The following is a 15,154-nucleotide window of genomic DNA, read 5'->3' as shown; positions in this document are numbered from 1 at the left end:
GTTCTGCTTTTCATGTCTTTTGACAGGCTCGTGCACAAGCGTTAGCATGCTCACTGACATGTAGATACCACTCGACACAGGGCTGTTCTTTAGTAATTATTCCTCCCCATTGGTCTATTTTCCCTCCCCGAACATTCTCCCTTCCCCTTTAGTGACCTCAGCTAGCTAATGTAATCCCCATTGGGGCAGGCACTGAGTAATAACGTGAAGAAAACAGTACCGGCATTGAAGCATAAGCAAAGAACGAATGGGGCGGACATTGAGGCTGTGGACCAATAGGGTGCCTCAAACCAAGGTGTACTTCAGAAGTCCCAGGTTTGAGGCATCCTACACAGGCCTAAACCGATCATTGAGAATTCAACTAGATATTGAGGATTACCCTGTATCTGGAGTGTCACCTTGTCAAAGCACAAAAAAAACTTAGGCAATTTGACACATTTTACTATGGCCCGTTGAGGCAGAGATTTGACTGGGGTACAATTCCATTAGAACTCATTCATAACAAGTTCATTCAAATTCTGATTAAAAATTTTTTACACAAAAAGTAATTCAAGTCACAGGAAAGTCTGTAAGGCAGAGAATCAGGTTCTCAAGTGGATGTTCTGAAGTTAAACAGGTTACCTATCCAAAACACTCATCTATAAGCTTCCCACAACATACTCATTAAATTCTTCTATGTTGGCGTCCAGAAAGCAGCACCACCAAAAATAAGAGCAATTGAGCCAGCTGTAAGTAGGCAATAAGCACCCAAAAAAAAAAAAAAAAGCCAAAAAGGTTTGTGCTGACAAAAATTAAGATACAGCAACAACGCTCACCTTACTATATACCAGTCTTTCACATGGAGCCGTTCAAATGCTATATCATAACATGAAGCTCTGTGGGAACTTAGATTACCGCATAAAACGAGAAGCCATTTAAGTGTTACAACTGAAATGTCTACCGCAAGAGTCAGTGAAGACAAAGCATTAGGCGGGTACACAACAGGCTTCAACTCGTATCCTCATTGAATTTCAACATAACAATATTGCATTGTTAATAGGACATATGGGCTGAAAAAATATTGGGAAAATCATAGTTACCAATAACTACATACAGTACGGTAACATTCTTCAATAGCTGTTATTTGTGGTGGCACGTAAGCTTTGAACAACCATTTTATTAGCTTGACCAAATGGGATTAAATGTGCCAAAAAGCACAACAGCTTTTCAGTTGTCCAGAGAAAACCGCTGGAACTCCATGAAAGCATGAAGTGCTAAATAATTGAGGCAAGCTTACAGATACAAGCCAGTTTTATTAGAAACATACATGGGAGAAGTCTCAAGCTGGTATAGAATGTTAACATACAAATGAGCTCACTTACACAAATAAAGTACTGTCCACTACTAAAAAGCAGATAAAGCCTTGGCAAGTAATGTTATAAATTAAAAAAAAAAAAAAGTTCACAAAAGCAAAAACTGAGCCCATTTGATATTAAATACTTTTGTCAGCAAGTCTACTGTAGTGCCACTTGAGGTAAAGCATCTAGATCACGACAACTGGTAACATTGAGTATAGTTACCCTACAACAGGCTGGTTTTAAAGAGTATTTAGACTGATAGAAAAAGGTATGAGGCTATAGGTCATTGTGCTGAAAGGGGGAACCTAGGAGCCTGAAAAGTGACTAGTCTAACTGAACAGTGGTATTTGTGATGTTAAAAATAAAATTAGTTGCTTTTAATTATCCGATCCTAAAGAAAACAATCCACTTCTGAAAATACAAAAAAAACGGACAAAATTAATAGTTTTAACACTTCAAATACCACTGCCATTAGTTCATTGATTCTAGTGTTAAGCTTGCACCATTAAATGCTTTTAGGTACACAGCTGATTTTTTTTTAATAATCTGACATTAACTCATGAATAAAAAAAAAAGCATGTTTATTTAGGTAGAGCAATACTTTTTGCCCTGTTAAGTGAGGAAACACTGAACTACATGATTTTTTTTTAAAGTTAAAATCTTCTTGAATTTTTATTCCTGCTATCACTAGCACAATTTACAGGGCAATATACCTGATGTAATAGGGTAACGGGAGACAAACTACAACAGATAAAAAGACCTCAGGAATGTACATCTAATCAACACTACATTGCATTAATCATCAGCTGCACTGCTTACAAACTGAGGCTATTACAGTCCTGAACAAGAAATGCCTCCTGTATAAGCTGCAGTAACTTTTCTGACTATGGATCATCGCTGCTCCTGTAGTAGATTTTATAGTTCCTCTAATGCACATGGACGACTGTCTCAAAGTAACCTGCAGCTTTCCTGACAACTCCTCGCTCTCTTGCTAAGAACTGTAGCCTGTTGAATGATATAGGACAAGAAGATTATTATTCAAATGCTTCTTCGGCCAATGTGATTCATTATCACAAGACAAGACAACCAGTTTAAGTTACCTTTTTCTGTTGTAGACTCAAAACCTTCTGCTTCCATAGCTTCCGCTACCACCACTTCCACCACCACCACCACCACTACCAGATCCATAGCCACCTATAGGAATAAAAAGTTCACTCATGTACACATACACCCCTCCCCCCCCAAACACAGCATAAAAGGTACAACAGGTTGACTACACACCACCATAGGGGCCACTGCCACTTCCAGAGCTTCTTCCACTGAAGCTGCTGCTGCTGCCGCCACCACCACCTCCTCCCTTCATGGGACCATAACTAGACTGTTGTTGGCCACCATAGTTGCCGAAGTCATTATAGTTACCTATAATAGAAGGAAAAATGGTGTTCACAATGAATTCAAATGCAATCTAAGTTTTTTCAATACTAGAATGTCTATATGCTAGGGATTAGCAATTACTGTAGGGAATGTTTCACATTTTATTTTCATGCATTTATATATGCTTATTTTTTAGATAAGAAATTTAGGGAGACTACTTACCCCCAAAGTTTCCGCCTTCATTGTAGCCATCATATCCACCACCACCACCACTGCTACCGCCATATCCTCCACCACCACCACCTTGGCTTCCATAACCTGGGCTGCCACCGTAACCTCTGCCGCCATAACCAGGGCCACCGCCATAACTGCCTCCACCTAGTTTAAGGAAGAAAATAGCCAACATGAAGGAATTATCTAGAAGGAAAGACGACGTGTACCCACTTACTAAGGGTAATTTCCATGAAAAAAGAAATTTCATACAAATTAATGCAAAATAGTCTAAAAATTAAATGGTTGTTGCCTTCCACTGTCCTAACCAGTGTCTCAAAGGTTAAAACGTCAGACTTTTCACCCTAAGTAGAAGTGTAAACTCAAATATTTATTCATGTTATAACATAACTAAAAACATAATTTGAGTTAGATTTGTGAGCTGAATAGGAAATTCATTTTGTGGAAAGATTAAAAGGTAATACACTTACCATCTCCACCAAATCCATTGTATCCATCTCCACCACTGCCATAACCACCCCTGCCGCTGCTGCTACCACCACCACCATAGCCACCTGCAAAAAGTAAGTCAAATATCAATTATTAAAAATAAAATACAAAATTTGCACTGTTACATTATGTTGTGTAACAACCATCATGAATAATAGACAGTGAGGAGGGGCATCTTACCTCTGTTTCCAAAGCCGCCACCACCACCACCACCACCACCCCCGCCTCCTCTTCCAAAGTTTCCTCCCCCACTTCCATAATTTCCACCTCTACCCATGAAATTGCTTCCTCCTCCTCCTCCACGGCCTAATATGAAAACAGAACAGTCTCAAACAACTTTGCAAATTTTCACAAAGCAAGTTAATCTAAATGAACCAAGAACAAACCTCTCTGGGAACTGGCCGTTTGCATTTCTTGCTTGGAAAGGGCTTTTTTAACTTCACAGTTGTGGCCATTGATGGTGTGGTATTTTTGGACTGAAATACACAAATTTAATGATCATAAATACCATATTATATTACCCATTATGTAAAAAACAGGTATGTTTTAAATTCAAGAGTTAAAGAGCATTCTACCAGTTCAACATAGGAGAAAGTAATTTTCTTTGTTTGACACTAAAAGCGAAATCTACAGACAACTATCAGGGGTAGTTCACATAACATTTTCTGGCGCGGATTTTGACATGGAAACCGCTTAAGCTTCAGAGCCAAGAAGCGACCCAAATTCCGACCCCCCCATTGATTTGAGGATTTTATCTCCATCCCTGTCAGCTTTTCAGGAGTAAAAAATCCCAGCAATGTGCTGACCAAATATGCAAGTGTAATTGAAGAATTAGGCTTCCTAACAAACAAGTCTCAACAACTTACCAACAATCTTATCAACTGTGTCGTGGTCATCAAAAGTAACAAAAGCAAAACCACGTTTTTTTCCACTCTGACGATCTTCCATAACTTCAATTGTTTCTATCTTGCCATATGTCTCAAAATAGTCTCGTAAATGGTATTCTTCAGTGTCTTCTTTTATCCCACCCACAAATATCTTCTTTACAGTTAGGTGTGCCCCAGGTCTAACAGAATCCTAGAAAACAAAATAAAGTTGTGGCAAAAAGGAAACGGCAAGAGGCTGGCCAGAATAAACCAATCAAAAACCACATACCTCTCTAGAGACTGCTCTTTTGGGTTCAACAACACGGCCGTCAACTTTGTGTGGCCGAGCAGACATGGCAGCATCAACTTCTTCCACACACGAGTAGGTGACAAAACCAAAGCCTCTAGAACGCTTTGTCTGTGGGTCTCTCATAACCTAAATAAAACAAACAGCTCATTATTAGTTCATTGAAAACATTGATATTGCACCAAACTTTATAAAAAAATAATAAAAAAAATGCCCAAGTCACACAGAAGGTCTCACTGACAACAGAACTTTAGATCACAAGACAATAAATAAGCCATTGTAGACTTCTATAAGGAAGGTGCCATCTAACATCTGCTGAAAGAGAATAGCTTGCTTGAAAACCATGCTAAAGTATCTGGCTTTGCAGTGTTGAAAACAGCAACTTTCGGATACATTAGCCAAATCTGGAACACCAAAAAAGTGCCTCAATAGAATAATTTGGTCAAACACCAAAGTCATAGTTTAAACATATGCAGAAAATTAGTCTTAAATGACCCAAACATTTTCAAAATAAAATAGTTTTTATTGAGACATGATAAAAATACAAATAGCATCAAAAATGGATATAAATCCTCACATTAAAGTACTGAGTGAACTACTGGCCATAACATCTATACCATACAAAAGTACGTTGTAAATAAACAGCCATGGTAAGCCACATAAAAATAAACAACTGTGAAATAGACCATCAGAATCGATACAGAATTGGAAAGGAAGCCAAAAAAATGAATAAGAGAAGTTGACAGACCATGCAGCTACACAACGGGGTAAAGAGAAGCGATGTGCCAGGAGCCCACTTACACCTAACGCGTTTCGCCACCAGGCTTCGTCAGGCCAGAACACTTCTAAAATAGATATATGAATGCACACATTGATATAGTAAAACTTACAACACAGTCTGTGAGCTTTCCCCATTGTTCAAAGTGCTCCCTCAGGCTGTCATCTGTAGTCTCAAAACTCAGGCCTCCAATAAATAGCTTCCTTAACTGTTCAGGTTCTTTGGGTTCATGTCCCTGTTGAGAGAAGTTAAAGTTTTAATCTTTCACTAACAGGACTAACGCTATAGATAGCAGTAACATACATATGTTACATGTACTCTCACATGTGGAAACATATAGACAGCTAGACCCATAACACCAATGATAGAGGTTTGGCAAATCAGGCATGACTTCAATAGACAGAAAGAAGAAAGTTGGGATATTTGCAGACCACATGGGAGTCAGGAGGAATAGCATGACCAGCTTAACTTTTGGAAACAAGCTAAGTCAGTGTAAGATCTTAAACCAATTTAAAGTGGCTTTCCCATCTAGTAATATTATGGCATATCATTAGGATATGCCATAATATTATGATAAGTCTGGTTCAGACCTCTGATCGGCACCAAAGCCCCATTTAAAGGGGCTCTGTCACCAGATTATAAGTGCCCTATCTCCTACATAATGTGATCTTTTGAAAAACTATAATTTTTAAGTTATGAGCAATTTTAGATTTATTCTAATTCGTTACTTAGACAACTGGGCGTGTTTTTACTTTTTAACAACTGGGCGTTGTGAAGAGAAGTGTATGACGCTGACCAATCAGCATCATACACTTCTCATTGTTCCAGCCCATTATTACAGCGTAATGGTGCAGTGAAATTAGCTCCGCTGGAACAATGACAAGTGTATGACGCTGATTGGTCAGTGTCATACACTTCTCTTCACAACGCCCAGTTGGAAAAAAGTAAAAACACGCCCAGTCGTCTATTAAGTAACTAATTAGCATAAATCTAAAACTGCTCATAACGTGCTCAAAAATTATAGTTTTTTAAATAAAAACCACTGGTATCTACATTACAGCGCCGATCACATTATGTAGGAGATGGGGCACTTATAATCTGGTGACCGAGCCTCTTTAAAGAGGCTGTCACTAGTTTAGTAATGCTCTCTCTTAGCTAATCTGATAGGCGCTGTCACACTGATAATATTCACTAACACTCAGTCCCAAAATGTTTATTTTAAAAGTTGAGCTTTTTTTCTGAATATGCAAATGAGCCTTTATTAGACAACTGGGAGACAACAGCAGCGATTCTCCTGAGGTGGAGCTACCACACAGCCTCTGATGCTGTCCAATCAGCATGAAGCTGCTTCACACAGTGTGAGACATTCTAGAGGGAAGGGGGATCAATTCATAAAGCCATACCTCGCAGTTCTAGCGGTGACACAACCAGACATTGCCAGTTGAATACACAGTCGGGAATGGAAGCTGTACACAAAGCTGAGGCTGTGTTGTAGGGCAGGGAAGGGGAGAAGTCATATGCTGACTGGACAGCGTCACAGAAAATATTACACCGCCCAGAGTGAAAAGAAAGTCCCCTCCTATTTGGCAATTAGAGCCACATAGGTGCTTTGCTTGCTGATCACTGCTATTAGATTATTAATTCCCCATCTACTAACTAAAGTAGTGACAGTCTCTAAGGTCTCAAACACATGGCCCCCTGAGGTGGTCATCTGCAGGGCACCGTAGTTCCCTTGGGAGAGAGATGGCCGAAGGAGTACGCCAGTGCTCCTTCATGACGTCCCAGAGCAGAGCTTATACTAACGCTCTGCTCCGAGGCCTCCTGCTCTGGGGAGCCCGACATCACTGTATATATGGACAGCGATGTCAGGACCAGAGATGGATTCACAGGCAACGCACTAGTAGTGCTCTGCCTGGGACAACTGTTTTGGGCTTGCCCCTGACATCAGGGGCTTTCCCCAGAGTTCGAGCAGAACTAGTGCTCTATGGTTGCCTCTGACATGACTCAGTCCAGGGGGATCCCCCGACGTCTGTCTATGGACAGTGAGGTCGGGGGCTCCTCCAGCAGAGGAGTCCCTGGCAATGCTCAGGCTGGGGATTCCACTCCTAGAGGGAGGCATCTAGAGGGGTAGGGGGGGGGGGGGGTGGTGTGTGTGTCACTATCTAGAGGGGCTTCCCAGTCTTCATATTCTTGTGTCTGCCAAGCACTGCCAACTGAGCAGCCACACTGCATTTAGCAACACTTAAACGAGAAAACTGGGTTGTTAAAATAAGTGCATGGAGTAAACTCAAACTTCTGTTACTTATAAACTTAGCGGTATTCTAGTAATGTAGTATTGTTATAGTAGTTCAAATAACTAATTGATTAACAATACTTCTGTATTGTATCAAATTTGAAAGTAATGCAGCCCATCAACTTCATTGTTTTTCTATGCACAGCCCATTTACCCAGCAGATTTTGACACCCCTGCTTTAAGTGAACAGGTATGTGTTTTAGTTCCCTACATAATAGGGTTGACAGGAGCATCGACATGCATGGAAAATATGAACAACCAGCAGATTTTAACTAGCACTGTCTCCTTCATTCTGAGGATCAGTTAAAGCCCTGGCAGTCAGACAAACCACAGATCAGTAATTGATCGTAACGGTTGGCAAAACCCTTACATATGAAATTATTGGAAAGCCCCTTTAAAAATATAAAGTAGTAATACGGTCAGCCAATCATGTATTCATAGCTCATTGGCCATTTTTAAAAACTTTGATAAATAAGCCTAATATATATTAAATACATAAGTTCACATCTCATTTTGTGCACACGTTTGTGGTATACGACAATGTATACGTTTTTAAAGTTACAAAAACGTATGAATTTGTAACATATGCATAAGTTTTATTTGTAGTATACATCGTATAAGCGTGTGTCCGTTCTTACTTATAAAAATGTATACATTGTTCTTTAGCTAAACCATACTTTGTAAACTCAAGGTTTCCCATATACGGTTACAAAAACGTATACGTTTTACGTATGGTTTAACATTGCATACGTCGTACATACATCACCTTTAACTTCAATACAAATAAAAACATACTAATGAAGGAAACAAAAACGTATGCACAAACTACACTAAGGCCCTGTTCAGTTTTTTTGACGCGGAAACCATGCCGCAAAACTCCTCAAAAACCGCCCGAAAATGCCTCCCATTGATTTTAATTGAAAACCCATTTCAATCAGTCAGAAAGAGGGAAAACCCGCCTCGAGTGTTTTGACGAGTTTGTCAAACCACTGTGCAAAAACCGTCTGGAGCAGTTTTTGCGGGAGGAATTTTCCTCCTGAAAAAAACTCCATGGGAACACAGCCTAAGAGCCTGTGCCCTGGGCATAGAAATCAATGTGCATGCTGTGGTACACGTTTTGACAGTTTTCTCATGTCAAAGTGCACATTAGACGTACAGTAAAAACAAGATGTGACCTTAGCCTTACTTGGTTTTTGGAGATGCAGCTTCTACGCATCCACTTTCCACCGAAAGCTGCTTGGTGGCACTTCCACTGGAATCTGTCAAACCAGCCGACTAACGGCTGTGCTCAGAGTGGCTCCTGTGCAACGGACACAGGATCACCCTATTAAAGAGGCTCTGTCACCACATTATAAGTGCCCTATCTCCTACATAAGGAGATCAGCGCTGTAATGTAGGTGACAGTGATGCTTTTTATTTAGAAAAACGATCTATTTTAACCACTTTATGAGCGATTTTTACCTTTATGCTAATGAATGTCTTATTGCCCAAGTGGGCGTTTTTTTACTTTAGACCAAGTGGGCGTTGTACAGAGGAGTGTATGACGCTGACCAATCGGCATCATGCACTCCTCTCCATTCATTTACACTGCACTAGCGATACAGTTATATCGCTATGTGCAGCTACATACACACACTATAAGATTACTACAGTGTCCTGATAATGAATACACGTTACCTCCAGCCAGGAAGTCATGTGTACTCAGAACCCCGACACGTCTGAATCTTTTCTGTGAGATTTCCAGCAAGGCAAGCGTAATCTCACGAGATTACGATGTAAACGGGATTACGTTTGCCTTGATGGAAATCTCACAGAAAAGATTCTGGAGTCAGGCAGCAACTTTTTCACTTAACCCTGTTAAAAACAGATGCACACTTAGTCGAGCATGCGTACAGGGGTTGGCAGGAGGAATAGCCGTCGGTCAAACACTTAAAGAGGCTCTGTCACCAGATTTTGCAACCCCTATCTGCTATGCAGCAGATAGGCGCTGCAATGTAGATTACAGTAACGTTTTTATTTTTAAAAAACGAGCATTTTTGGCCAAGTTAAGACCATTTTTATAGTTATGCAAATGAGGCTTGCAAAAGTCCAAGTGGGTGTGTTTAAAAGTAAAAGTCCAAGTGGGCGTGTATTAGGTGCGTACATCGGGGCGTTTTTAATACTTTCACTAGCTGGGCGCTCTGAAGAGAAGTAACATCCTCTTCTCTTCAGAACGCCCAGCTTCTGACAGTGCAGATCTGTGACGTCACTCACAGGTCCTGCATCGTGACGGCCACATCGGCACCAGAGGCTACAGTTGATTCTGCAGCAGCATCAGCGTTTGCAGGTAAGGTCGATCTTACCTGCAAACGCTGATGCTGCAGAATCAACTGTAGCCTCTGGTGCCGATGTGGCCGTCACGATGCAGGACCTGTGAGTGACGTCACAGATCTGCACTGTCAGAAGCTGGGCGTTCTGAAGAGAAGAGGATGTTACTTCTCTTCAGAGCGCCCAGCTAGTGAAAGTATTAAAAACGCCCCGATGTACGCACATAATACACACCCACTTGGACTTTTGCAAGCCTCATTTGCATAACTACAAAAATGGTCATAACTTGGCCAAAAATGCTCGTTTTTTTAAAATAAAAACGTTACTGTAATCTACATTGCAGCGCCGATCTGCTGCAATAGCAGATAGGGGTTGCAAAATCTGGTGACAGAGCCTCTTTAAGTGTATGGCGACTTTATGGTTTACATATCCTTTAAAGCCTTATTTGAAGTCGGTGTGCGACCTTTTTCACGAAACCGTTACAAAGCAATGCAGAAAAACGCTTTATGGCGTAAAAGCAATTGAAAGTGAAATCTGACTTATCAAGTGACTTTTCTGTGGCCGTTTTCAGTGGGTTGGGACAAGATTACCAAAATAAGACCTACTTTTTGTGCACAAGAAAAATGGATGATATACAGACGTAAAAAAAAGGACACAGAATGCAGACATTCATACAAATGAAAAACGGTCAGTTTTTGCAGACGATAGTGTGAATAAGGCCTAAGCAAGTGTCTTATAAACATTGTACACTTACCGCATCATCTGACGAACTCCAATGTTCCTAATAAAATAGAGAAAACATTTTACTAGGGCAGAAATGATTCACTAACATCTGAAGAACGCAACTTAAAGGGGTTGTCCGGGCACTTTTTTATTTTTTAACTCATGACACCTAGTCACCACACCGATCTGCTCCAGGCACCAGATGTCCGTGCCAGAAGCAGATGGCTGCATTCACAGTACAGCGGCCGTGCTCCTATTCAAGCGGATAGTACCAAAATTGCAGTTCTGCAGCACGGTCGCTGTACGGAGACATCTGTTTCCGGCATTGAACACTGCATAAAAGTGCTCACAGGTAGTCTGAAACAGCTGATCGGTGCAGGGTTCATGTATGTGTCAGACCCCCCCCATCATATACGGATAGCGGGGGGGTGTATATATATATATATATATATATATACACACACACAAAAAAAAAGTCTGAGCTCGGACACCACTTAAAGGGATTAAGTTACCTAAATATGTCCTTGTACTGAAGACCTTTACTCTAAGTGTTTTCTTAGGCATTAAAACGTAGAAATAAAAGCAATTTTCTTCACAATTTAGTGATCAAATACAAAGAGGAGGTATGGGCAATCAGTGCTCTTGATAAACTACATATCCCAGGAGACGCGCTTCTCTTATGCAACTTTTATTAATCATTATGGGTATCTGGTAACAGGACTGCACTGTGCTTCCAACCCAATTCTGCAAGACTCACTTTGTGGCTTTAGATCAGCTGATCACCACTGGCTGATCATTGCCACTTTTTACATAAGGCAAGGATCGGGGCATATGAACACCAGTTGGCTGATCATTGGCCGGCTTGTAAGGGCCTATAGCCACATACCGGTTACAATTATATTGGTTGTTCCTTAGTTACAAACTCAATTCAATTTGCTGATCGTACTAAAAACAGGTGTGCCAAGGAGCAACTGATCATTTATAGCACATGAAATCTCGGAACCCATAGCTCCACTATAATCTGCCCATATATTCTGCTGATGGAGGATAGCCAGGGAGGGGGGGGGGAATTCCTAATACTAGGGTCAGCCAAGTACTAATAATAGGGGTCCCAAGTCAGCCCAACGATCAGAATATCCCATCAATAAACTGGGGTAGGAAATCTACCGGTGATTATTAAATATAAACTCCATGTATTATATAAACGATACAAAGGAGATATAGCAGCGAAGAGACAAGACAATAACTTGAGTAATTGGTAATATAATAAATGTGAACTTTTCCTTTAAACGCTGAGGATTACACATGGAACTCACATCCGCTTTGTCTCACGCACATGGTGGCAGTTACTCGAGCTGACGTAGGCCTGGCTCCCATTTTATAGTCTCCTCGCCTCATGATGGCCGCCATTTGCAGGCCGCAGCACCACGAGAGGGGAAGGACTTCGAGCTCAGCAACATGAGATCAACAACATTAGGAATATCGCACATGCTATACCGTAGAAAACGGGCACGTTACGCAGCGCGACTGAAACGGCATTATAAAGACTATAATCCACCTCCAGACTCTGGCGTGCAAGGCACTCTGGGACTTGTAGTGCGAAATATGCAGCCAGCTTCGGAACTACAAATCCTACTGCTCGTACCAATTCTGGTAGTCGATGCTAGAACGTACGGCACCAGGAGAGCGGGAATAAATTCGTGATCAACAGCGTTACAATACGGCAACCTCGCTCCGCGTCATCCGGAAACAAGCAACGACTGCTGCTAGGCCTCACTAACCTCTGGCCGTACGTGACGCAGAGAATATGGCACTACTTGCTTCAAACATAAAAAGGCCAAAGCGTCTAACGCCTGACTTACCTCCATTCCAGGTCGGGGCATACCGCCAAGCGTGCTGCTCTACTACCACGGCCGACAAGAAGAAAAGGAGGGAAGAGAGCGCCTTCTGTACGTGACGCTAGCTACGTTCAAGGCGCCAATCCCGCCCCCAGCCTCACTGCCGTGTCAGCCCCGCCCACTCATTGTACGATGTTACATGACGCCATTTTGTGTATTTGCTGTGGGCGGGAAAAAAAAAGTGTCCTTATACAATCAAAGCTAATAAAAATAAATCCTATTAAAGCTATACATTTATAACGTATTTTTGGTTTGTAATACCACTGCAATATAGTTAGCATTGAGCACCGAATGGAGTACTTACAAATTACTACTGTTTTAGTTAATTTATTGATGTATAATAAGCATTAGCTATCGATGGCCTGTATGCTCAAAGGGGTTCTCGAAAATAAAGACAAAATAATATATCATTATAAAAATATTGCTAAACACCTTTATTTAGTCAAGAGGGTGTGAATTGTGTCACTTAAATGGCCACCACAACGTAATTGCGTTTGAAACCCGTCCTAGATTGCTTTAGGACGGGTTACGTGAAGATAAGTCGCTCAAGCCCAGTGTGGGAGCTACCAGGCAGACTGGCAGCTGCAACGTGAATGCTCAAACCTAAGCGTGCCCACTTGCTGGACTGCCAAAATAAATAGTTCACGTCCTGACACCAGGGAGAGACATGTTTTTATTTTGTGATAATGGCTTTACTATATAGACCTGATAATATAGAGATTAGACAAAGATCAGCAACTGCAATACATTGAGAGAATGATCATTATAATATTTCCACTGTGACATAACTCCAAAACCAAAACATATAGTGAGCACTAGTAACAAACTGTTGGCCATGATGGGAGATGGAAAAGACAAAGGAGGACACCACAAAAACCGCCTTTGTGCCATCTATATGTATTTGTGTGGTATTCTATTTATGTATAGTCCACTCTATTCATATCCTGGACCTGGCATCACAGTCTGGCTGCAAGCTTAGGCTGTGTTCACACGACCTATTTTCAGGCATAAACGAGGCATATTATGCCTCGATTTACGCCTGAAAATACGGCTCCAATACGTCGGCAAACATCTGCCCATTCATTTGAATGGGTTTGCCGACGTACTGTGCCGATGACCTGTAATTTTACGCGTCGCTGTCAAAAGACGGCGCGTAATATAACAGCCTCGTCAAAGAAATGCAGGACACTTCTTTGGACGTAAATGGAGCCGTTTTTCATTGAATCCAATGAAGAACAGCTCCAAATTACGGCCGTCAAAGACGCCTCGCAAAATGCGAGTACGAGCAATTACGTCTGAAATTACGGAGCTGTTTTACTCCTGAAAACAGCTCTGTAATTTCAGACGTAATGGTCGTTATCGTGTGCACATACCCTTAATGTCATACAGGGTTATTCCCTTACCTGCACCTCGGCCATTGATGGGTTTATTTTAGGCTACATTCACATGAGCGTATCAGATTAATGCGCGTGGAAAACGCGCGTGAATCTGGTCCGTTATGCATCAGTGTGCTTTGCGAGCGGCATGCGTTATTCACACACTCGCAAAGCACATATTTTTTTTATTATTATTATTTTCAATTGAATTGATGCATAAATCACGCACAGCACACGGTGCGTAATTTTCACGCATCCAGTGATTTCAATGGGCCGATAGGTGCGTGAAAAACGGACCAATATAGGACATGCAGTGAGTTTTACGCAACGGACACACGCTGCGTGAACTTCTGCATGTGTGAACAGCCCTATTGAAATCAATGGGTCCGTGTGCTGTGCGTGGTTTCCCTGTGCAGCACACGGACGTTATTCACGTTTGTCTGAATGAGCCCTAAGTGTTTGATACATTTTGGGATTCATTCTTGGTATTCGACTTTGACCCAGATATGTTATAATTGGTATTATCTGGTATTCCAGTGTACATGCATTTTCTCTTAATTTTGGGTTCAGATACTGTGAGGCACTTTTTTCTTTGTCGTTTGACATGTGCTTCCATCTCGTCTCTCTTGTTCTCTCATTATTTAACTACTTCTGATATATTTTGTTAATTGAGTCATATATTTAATAAAGATTCTATTTATATATCTGTTTGGGCATTTGATCCTTCTTTTGGGATACATTAGTAGGTTTTGCTGTCTGTTTATGAGGGGCCCTTCTATGTTTTGTTTTAGAGATTATTTGTAGGTTGTGCACTTTAACCCCTTAATGGCCAAGCTTGTTTGGACCTTAAAACTTCAAGAAGCACGCCACTTTTTTTTTTTCTATTGCACCCTCCATTTGCGCATTGGTGTTTCAGTGGTGTGCTGTGTGCAGAAATACTTACCGATCCCCGCATCTTGTAGTTTTTGGGTCCAGCCCTGCTCACGTGATCTTCCCTCTGACTTGTCTTGAATCGCTGCTTTTCAGAAAACCGTAAGTAAGGCTCTCAATGCATTCGTATGGAGCCTCGTCTGGCTCCCATAGGAATGCATTGAAAGCCTGAGTTCCGGTATACTCAAAAGCACCATGACATCAGACAGTTCAGAAGGAAGATCACATGAGCGGCGCTGGACCTG

At 41.3% G+C, this 15,154-nt stretch overlaps 1 protein-coding gene across 2 annotated transcripts; it reads right to left on the bottom strand.

The window, feature by feature from the left end:
* Window positions 1-1,901: 1,901 nt before the first annotated feature.
* On the bottom strand, window positions 1,902-12,697 carry HNRNPA3 (heterogeneous nuclear ribonucleoprotein A3). Of its 2 annotated transcripts, XM_075829506.1 has the most exons (12): window positions 12,568-12,697; window positions 10,737-10,763; window positions 5,495-5,617; window positions 4,587-4,733; window positions 4,298-4,508; window positions 3,818-3,907; window positions 3,612-3,737; window positions 3,413-3,496; window positions 2,934-3,089; window positions 2,619-2,756; window positions 2,438-2,531; window positions 1,902-2,342 (listed from the first exon to the last, which is right to left on the bottom strand). In XM_075829506.1, exons 1-11 carry the CDS (start codon window positions 12,586-12,588, stop codon window positions 2,455-2,457), a joined length of 1,200 nt encoding a protein of 399 aa, XP_075685621.1. In that variant the 5' UTR covers window positions 12,589-12,697; the 3' UTR covers window positions 1,902-2,342; window positions 2,438-2,454. The 2 variants fall into 2 exon arrangements, with proteins under 2 accessions (XP_075685621.1, XP_075685622.1); XM_075829507.1 differs by lacking the exons at window positions 3,413-3,496; window positions 3,612-3,737 and having other exon boundaries at window positions 12,568-12,696.
* Between the last annotated feature and the right edge of the window lie 2,457 nt (window positions 12,698-15,154).

The sequence above is a fragment of the Rhinoderma darwinii genome, chromosome 6 (genome assembly GCF_050947455.1).
Source record: "Rhinoderma darwinii isolate aRhiDar2 chromosome 6, aRhiDar2.hap1, whole genome shotgun sequence".
Classification (NCBI taxonomy): domain Eukaryota; kingdom Metazoa; phylum Chordata; class Amphibia; order Anura; family Rhinodermatidae; genus Rhinoderma; species Rhinoderma darwinii.
Note: the sequence above shows the minus strand (reverse complement) of the source record. Positions and strands in the feature narration are given on the sequence as shown.

Coding starts and splice junctions, on each gene's coding strand:
- HNRNPA3 (XM_075829506.1), bottom strand. CDS start 12,588: ATGCCCCGACCTGGAATGGAG. Junction 3,908..4,297: donor CACAGTTGATAAGATTGTTG/GTAAGTTGTTGA, acceptor TGTGTATTTCAG/TCCAAAAATACCACACCATC. Junction 3,497..3,611: donor TGGCGGCTTTGGAAACAGAG/GTAAGATGCCCC, acceptor TACTTTTTGCAG/GTGGCTATGGTGGTGGTGGT.